We start from the raw sequence: 8,093 nt of genomic DNA, 5'->3' as shown, positions 1-8,093 counted from the left end.
CTATAGAGATTCAAGACATAACATGTACTTGTTTGAATCATTTTTTTGGTTTGGAATGTTTTTTAAAAAAAAAATAAATATGTATGCTTTTTTTATAAATAAAATCGTTGCATTTTCCTTGTATTCGTGTCAAAATTTTAATTCCGTAAATTGCATATTTGTGAATTTTATTTATTGTGGATGTCCACCGGAATGTCCTTGGGGATGTCTGTCATTGTGCAATGGGATGTCCTTATGACATGGTATTGCAGTGGGAGGTCTTTATGACGAGGCATAAGGTGTTTCTGGAAAGTCCGCCGAAATGTCCGCCGGAACAATTTGAATTTTAATTTTTGTTTTTGAGCGCAAGTGTATCACTTCACCAACCCAACCCACATCCAGCGGCGGTGGTATAAAGCAACGTCACCATCAAATCTATGAAACCTTTTCATTTTCGGAGAAAAGGGTAAAACAGGACACTCCCTACGCCCACATTCCAACGCTTAACCGCAACCCTACAATTTTATTGTTATTTATTTCCTTCTAAATATATACACACAACAACACACATAGTGCTTTCAACAATTCGCAAGCACATATCCCTGATCCCTCATCACCTCTTCTTCATCCCCTCTCCGTGGTTGCCCTCCACTTCTCTCCCTTTCTTTCTGTAGGTGGGTTTTTTGTATGACCGTTTTCTTTTTCAATTAGGAGGACCCATTTCTGTTTTGGTCACTGTTCTGATCTGGGGTGCGCTAAAGTTTGAATCTTGTTGCTCAAAAGCTGCATCTTTGGGTTGAATCTGAACTGCTGTTGGTTGAATCTCGAGTTTTGAGGTGGGTTTGGGTAATTTGTTGTCGTATTCGTTTTTAACTGTCAATGGGCGTTTTAGATGAATGTCATTACAACGTGGGAATAGAGAATGGAGTGAGTGTTGGGTCTGTGGCCATTGAGGATGCTGTGAGAGTGTTGTTGCTGGGCTTGGGTGAGGATATCAATCGCGAAGGTCTTCGTAAGACGCCTCTTCGTGTGGCCAAGGCCCTCATAGATGGGACTCGAGGTGAATCTTCATTGCTCTCTTGCATCTATTCTTTTCTACTTAGACTAGTTTCCTTTTGGAATTTGTATTTTTCTTTGTGACTGTGGAAAATTGAAAGAACTGGATTTTCATGTGGAAGAATGAGCTTTGAATCTGTTTTACTAGTAGTTGGCAGCATGTGTTTTGCACAAGAGGTATTGGTGGGAGTAGAACTCATATTTGTTGAGTAATGAAGTCACTAAGGTTAATTGTAATAGTATAGGTGATTGTATTAAGATTATTGATTCTAGGATGAAATTCAAGCAAAATTTGATTCAAGTATATTTATGTGTGGCTAATTACAGACCCCTGCTCATTTTGGCTTGGATGTGATCCATCAAGTTAATTTGCTTTCGAAATCAAATTGAGAAACCATAATTACAATACATACGGTTTGTTTGATCTAAGGTTACTTTTATATGGAATTGCTGCAGCCATCATTGTCTGCAGCTGATTTTGGATCACTTTCTTTGATGCACATCTCTTAGACTTTTGCTCTCTTGGTCTAGGTAGTGTTCATGGAGTTGATCTTGAAAACTCATTTTGAAGATGTGACCGTTGTTATTGGATTCAAAAACAATTTATCGTGTATGTTTCTTGTTTTTAACACAATCCTCGCTTTCTGATTCATGTCCAGGCTATCATCAGAATGTGAAAGACATTGTCAGCGGCGCTTTATTTCCTGAGTCTGGGTTGGAAAGCAGTGTTGGTTCTGCTGGCGGAGCAGGCGGGCTTGTCATTGTACGGGATCTTGATCTCTTCTCGTATTGCGAGTCTTGCTTGCTTCCTTTCCAGGTCAAGTGTCACGTTGGTTACATCCCATCTGGCCACCGTGTTGTGGGGCTGAGCAAGCTTTCTCGGGTTGCTGAAGTCTTCGCCAAGCGCCTTCAAGATCCACAGCGACTGGCCAATGAAATCTGCGCAGCTCTGCAGCACAGTATCAAGCCAACGGGCGTTGCTGTCGTTCTCCAGTGCTCCCACATCCATTTCCCGAACTTCCAGACCGCCCTATTCGACCCCAATCACCAAGGATGTGTGAAGTTATCAGTTATGTCAGGATCAGGAGCGTTTGACGATGAGAAGGCCGGTATCTGGACCGATTTCCTTGGCCTTCTCAGATTCAGAGGCCTAACTGCAGATGATGCCCATTCCAGAGGCTCGCTCGAAAATTCCTGGTGCCCTTCTCGAACCATCTGCAAGATGGCTGCATCAGACCCGTCTCTGCTCGCCGCAGTTTCCTCAATCCTGTATGCCCTGGGCGAGGACCCGTTGAGAGAGGATCTGGTGGACACCCCGGCTCGATTCATCAACTGGCTGATGAACTTCAAGAACTCAAATGTGGACATGAAGCTCAATGGGTTCGTACGCGGTAGCAAGAGGGAAACGTCTCTAACACCGCCCAGAGATTTCAGCCACATCTGCTCCGAGCTGAACCTGCCATTCTGGTCACAATGCGAGCACCATCTGCTCCCGTTCCACGGCGTTGTGCACATAGGTTATTACAGCTCGAGCCGCATCATCAGCAACGTGGGGAAATCGCTTCTGCAGTCAGTGGTGCAGTTCTATGGGTTCAAACTGCAGGTGCAGGAGAGGCTAACCAGACAGGTGGCCGAGGTAGCTTCTTCGATCTTAGGCGAAGACGTGATCGTGGTCGTTGAAGCTAGTCATACTTGTATGATATCTCGAGGGATCGAGAAGCTAGGAAGCAGCACTGCCACCATTGCTGTACTTGGTCGATTCTCCACTGATCCAACAGCGAGGGCCAAATTTTTGCAGATAATTCCGAGTTCAGCTTGATGGTGTTCTTGATTTGCATTAGAAAAGTGTTTTTAGTCTATATACCATTTTTCCATTTTTCTTGAGAGCAGTTCTCCCTCTCTCTCTCTCTAAGCAATCTGTATCTCTCTTTACTCCCAGCCTGTAGCAAGAATTTGCCTGCTAAAATGTTTTGACATGCCTCTGGTTAATGAAATTTTTGTTTTTCTTATCTACTCGTAAATTAATTTTATTGAAATTACATACAAAAAATTAAAAATTAATAAAATATGATAAAAGTGTGTGACTGTAAGTAATCATTTTTTTAGTATTCAAAGAATTTGAATAGTGCTTGAGGATATTTTAACTAATCAATTTTTCAGTGCTCAAAGATTTTAAGCAGTCCCAGGACCGAGGATGTTATTAGAAGTAATGTTTTGATTAGCAAATTTCCACTTTCAGTTTATTGTGATTATTACTTATTCTTTTTTAGTTTTAGTAACATGCAACAGTTGTATTTTCTTTTTCCATTTTAGCGATTTAATTTCGGTATGTCAGGAATATTGCTATAATTATTTTCATATCTTCATTATTTATCAATGATTTTCTATACTAGTATTTATTTTATTTCCGGTTGTGATTTGCCAAGAGTGGGGCAACGGGAAACTTGGGAAATCATGGCTAAAACCTATTAGCACAACAATCAACAAGCGATCATCACATAGCTGTTTTCTAACCATATTGATAAATTACATGTATTATGTATTGGCCCTACTAATTACCGGTGGCCTGCGGAGGTAGCTCCAGTTTCCTCACCGTCCAGCTGGCACTGTTCTTCGCTTAAACTCCACCACTGCTCCATCGATAGCTCCTCTTAACCCGCTTCTGCCAAGAATTCACAGCAAATAGAGCTCCCTCCCACAACCAAGATTCAGGAACATGAGTGTCTGGAAATGGGCACTTGGATCTCTCTATGCAGATGTAGCATGTCAGATATGGCAACACTGCTGCCCATCTTCACCTAACATTAGCAGTTAACAGCGCAGAAGAAACCACGAACGCAACTCTACCCAAAACCCGGTGCAGTGCAGATGCTCTCTCTTTGCCAATTTGAGGTGATCAAAAAAAGCAAATTTTCTTGATCCCATCTAGTAAGGAATGACATATGGCAACACGGTGACATCTGAAGCCTTCAAATGTATGGCTTCTGACCAGACATGTTTCGTATCCGGGGATGCTAATTTGGGCCTCTTTGTTTCTGAATCTTGGCGGTCAAACAGCCATTCTTGGTCATCGCTTTGTGGCCATTCTACCTCAGGAACAGTAAGTATCTGGCTCAAGTATTTCACATCAGGGTGAGGAAGCTTAGTGTTGGTGGTGGTGGTGACCTTCAGCTTTCTTGATGAAGAGTGCTTCTTACCTTCTAAAGAACCACTGATCCTCAACTCATTTGTATGCATCCTCATATGGCTAGCATCTAGCGCTTGCACAGCCAGTTTTCCTCCAATCGCCACGTGTGGAAGTGAGAATGGAACTTTTTGGTCAAAACTGCTATTGATCTGCTTGGCCATTGCAACATTCTTGCTAGTCTGGCATGGTTCCATCTTTCTTTGTATACGGACAATGTGAGGGGAGATAACGCCATTACTCACAACATGAGAATTAATATGAACCCTACCATTCTCTGTTATTCTGTTATCAGCTGAGGTCTGGCAAGGTCCAATATTCCTTACGTTATCAATCACCGATTGAGGGGATGAAAGCTTGCCATTCACCTTCTTCTCATCTGTAATAACAGCTCTTTTACCCACCACTCCTATGTTATTAGTATCTTGACAAGGACGAATACCAGTTCCGGTTTGATCAACTTGATCAGACGCGATGGCATGCCTGGAAATATTATTGAGTCGAACTCCACTGTCTTTGGCTAAGAGAGCATAAAAAGTATTAGGTAAAAGCACAACAAACATCCTATAGAAACAAACTTGCACACAAGAATATTTATGTAAAGCAATTCAGGAAAGTTATTTCGTACCTATCAATCACTGCAAAAACACAAAGAAAGAGACTTTCGCATGTCCAAAAGAGGAAAGAACTCACCATGTAAGAAGCCATTCAACTCCTTCAGTTTTGGAAGCTTTCCCTGGCAGTCATTGTTCTCCTTCAGAAGATCTGAGGGAAATTTAGAGTGAAAATCTAGAAGATTAAGATTACTTGTATTTTCCTTGACCTCGCAATTCCTAAACCCAGTTAACTCTCTTTTATTCTCCTCTTTCCCTTTCTTGTCCTCTGCTTTCACATTCTTATTTTGATCTGCATTCATGCTAGTACCCCCTTCACCTGTGCCAATCCCGCAGCCGTATCCATTCCTTTCCTTTCCCTCCTCAACCTTAATTTGATTTTCTCCATAACTATTCCCGCCACTTCCCAAACTCCTTGAATCAACTTGGAAACTTTGACAATTAGCCATTCTGCTGCGATCTCTCAGATCCTTAATACCCAACCTGCCATTACCATTCTCTTGCACCTTATCCGACAAGTTGGTCTTTTGCCTTTCCAAAATTGTGACTTTCTGAACCGTTTGGACACCCATTGATCCGTCATTTTTAACTCGATTTCCCAATTCGGGGGCAGCATCTGGAACAGGCTCATGATCATTTTGGCTCTCCAAGGGCCCTACTTTCTTTTCTTTATCTTTATTGTTATCCTTTTTGTCTCTGTCTTTCTCCCGCTTTCGTTTCTTATCCCTCTTGTCTCTGTGTTTCTCTCCGCCTCTCTCCTTTTTCTTTCTTTCACTTTTTTCTTTCGTATCATTCTTCTCCCTCTTATCCTTGTGCTTCTTGTGCTTTTCTTTCTCCTGTGAGGATTTACGTGATAGCACTTTAAAGAAAACAGCAAGTAACTTATAATGAAACAAGAACTGAAGTTGAAAGGCGATTTTTATATAAATATAATCAAGGAGTCCAATGATTTCTAACTAAAATTCTATATATTTTAGTGTTTTAAGAGAAGCTGGAAAAAAAATCCCAAAATATAAGAAAAATTGATGAAATATTTCAATAAGGTCTAACACATTCCCCAAAACATCTAACCATTATGTTTCATGGAACTTTCAACAGACTGAGACCAAATATATATACAGAACAGACAGATAGCGAAACATAAGGACGTAGGGAATCCCCAAACCGAGGAATTACTTATTTCCGAATAAACTTGCATCTTTTTAGTTTGCTATAGTTGGCATCTTAAATGCTTCACCATAAATAATCCCAACTATGATCCCTAATTTCCTCAAACTATAAAAGTTCATAGCTGTCTAATCTATTCCACTGAGCTGTGAATAAATCATGCCAACTAGCTTACTCTAGATTCAATGGTAACAACACTATGTCAAGACCCTCACATTGTTCCAAAAGAAACTTCAATCACTGCATCTCAACAAATAAACATCATTCAAAAGTTAAAATTCAAATATATTGTTAAACATACAGCTACTTGATCAGATCATCCACACAAACTACAAACCTTTATGATCACATCCACATCATCGAAAGGTCTACCCTTCAACTCATATCCAGGCGGCGGAAAGGGAAAACAGCGAGACATTGCAATTGACGAAAACAGCAAGTAAAGATTTCCTATTTTCTGGCCAGAACTTGCCAATGCAGGAGCCGACCAGATAGAACTATGCTGCCGAAGCACCATGTCCTTAAACTCATTTCCAGTGTCCCGGCACTCCCTCACTGCCAAACATCCAAAATTCAGCAACAGATATTGCTGGACAACGAAACAAGACTGCGCAGATACTTAAAATAACCATTATGATCAACTGATTTCAACTCCAATAACAATGCCAGTTTACATCAGAAGATCACCTGAAAAAAATTCCTAAATTTCAACCAAACATAGCATAACATAAATGCATCAGAAACCTTCCGATGACGCAAAACTCTATCAATAACGCCATAACTATCCAAATTCAAAAACCACAAATAACAAAAACGTTGTAGCACACTAAATGTAGACTCTTCAATTCCAACCCTAGAATTCCATCTCAATCAATAATTATTTTGCGAATTTTAGTCGCAAGTGTGTTGATATTTTTGGAAACGATAATCAGGCACTAAATGCAGATCAAATCAGTCCATAAATATATAAAAAAAATACTAATCTAAAAGTTGAACAAACTGATTGAAAAAGAAGACAGGACAGCTCATGATCGGCTGTACATTTGAACAAAAAAGGTGACGATTAGCCACATTGAAAACTAGAAATATGAATCGAGAAAGCTAGTTGAGAGAGTTGGTTTAAAAAAAGAGAGAGAGAAGATGATAGAAGAAGAGAAATCAGAGGAAGGAATTCTCTCATCCCATACCTGTCGTTCTCTGCGAATTGTTTGTGTATAAACAAATAAGCATAAACAAATATGTGGTGATTTCTGCTACTAATAAGTGTGTTAAGTTGGTGATCCTGGGAGAATTTTCAAGATTTAAACTTTTTTTTTTCGTTTTTCTGAGAAGGGGCCGCCTCTAAGGAAACCCCAAAGAGAGAAGAGAAGAGAGTTGAGGGGAGGCTTGTATTTATAGAATGATGTGAGAGAAAGAGGCATGAGAGAGAATCGTGGTTTGGGGTGTAAAATGGAGTAAACAATTTAGCCTCTCGCTTTCAAATTCAGCTCATCTAATTCATGGAGGACTTCTTTCTCCACTTCATTCATTAATTAGAAAAATACATTCGTAATGAAACGAAGGGAGTAGTATAAGATTACATTAAATCATTAATACTATAATTTCATTTTTTTATTTGAGTACAAATTACAAAATTATTTTTAAAAAATTTATACAAATGCAAATAATTATAGATTTATTTTCCTTGCATACAACTATTATACGTATCTGCACTCAAATTTTATTCAAATGCGAACTAAAACTTGTCGGATTAGTTCCGGTATGAGAATAACGGTTGTTGTCATTACATACATCACATGTAACATTATTGTTTTATAATCGGGACGAATAATAAGAGCATCTCCAGTGGCAATAGGCCAGTCATAGGTCAGCCTCTCTCTCTCTCATGTCATTAGCACTAAAATTTCACCTGCCACATCAGCATTTTAATCAAATAGGCTAGCCGCAATAAAAATAATTCAAAAACAACTACATTTACGGAATTAAATTTACGATAAATTACGGAATTCAATTTACGAGACATATACGGGAAAATTCATTCATTTCATTTTTAAAAAGTACATTCATTTAAAAAAAAAAGTTACATAATAAAG

The 8,093-nt window shown here is 39.4% G+C and overlaps 2 protein-coding genes across 3 annotated transcripts; one reads left to right on the top strand and one right to left on the bottom strand.

Annotated features, from left to right (window-relative positions):
* Positions 1 to 500: 500 nt before the first annotated feature.
* On the top strand, positions 501 to 3,044 carry LOC125223391 (GTP cyclohydrolase 1-like). The gene is made up of 2 exons (XM_048126521.2): positions 501 to 1,039; positions 1,695 to 3,044. Exons 1-2 carry the CDS (start codon positions 859 to 861, stop codon positions 2,852 to 2,854), a joined length of 1,341 nt encoding a protein of 446 aa, XP_047982478.1. The 5' UTR covers positions 501 to 858; the 3' UTR covers positions 2,855 to 3,044.
* Positions 3,045 to 3,479: 435 nt separating this feature from the next.
* Positions 3,480 to 7,415, bottom strand: LOC125222693 (uncharacterized). Of its 2 annotated transcripts, XM_048125451.2 has the most exons (5): positions 7,188 to 7,415; positions 6,630 to 6,687; positions 6,338 to 6,555; positions 4,913 to 5,669; positions 3,480 to 4,739 (listed from the first exon to the last, which is right to left on the bottom strand). In XM_048125451.2, exons 3-5 carry the CDS (start codon positions 6,515 to 6,517, stop codon positions 3,961 to 3,963), a joined length of 1,716 nt encoding a protein of 571 aa, XP_047981408.1. In that variant the 5' UTR covers positions 6,518 to 6,555; positions 6,630 to 6,687; positions 7,188 to 7,415; the 3' UTR covers positions 3,480 to 3,960. The 2 variants fall into 2 exon arrangements, with proteins under 2 accessions (XP_047981408.1, XP_047981405.1); XM_048125448.2 differs by lacking the exon at positions 6,630 to 6,687 and having other exon boundaries at positions 7,188 to 7,414.
* Between the last annotated feature and the right edge of the window lie 678 nt (positions 7,416 to 8,093).

This window comes from Salvia hispanica, chromosome 1 (genome assembly GCF_029641045.1).
Source record: "Salvia hispanica isolate PSC_SH4W2 chromosome 1, Shi_PSC_v1, whole genome shotgun sequence".
Classification (NCBI taxonomy): domain Eukaryota; kingdom Viridiplantae; phylum Streptophyta; class Magnoliopsida; order Lamiales; family Lamiaceae; genus Salvia; species Salvia hispanica.
Note: the sequence above shows the minus strand (reverse complement) of the source record. Positions and strands in the feature narration are given on the sequence as shown.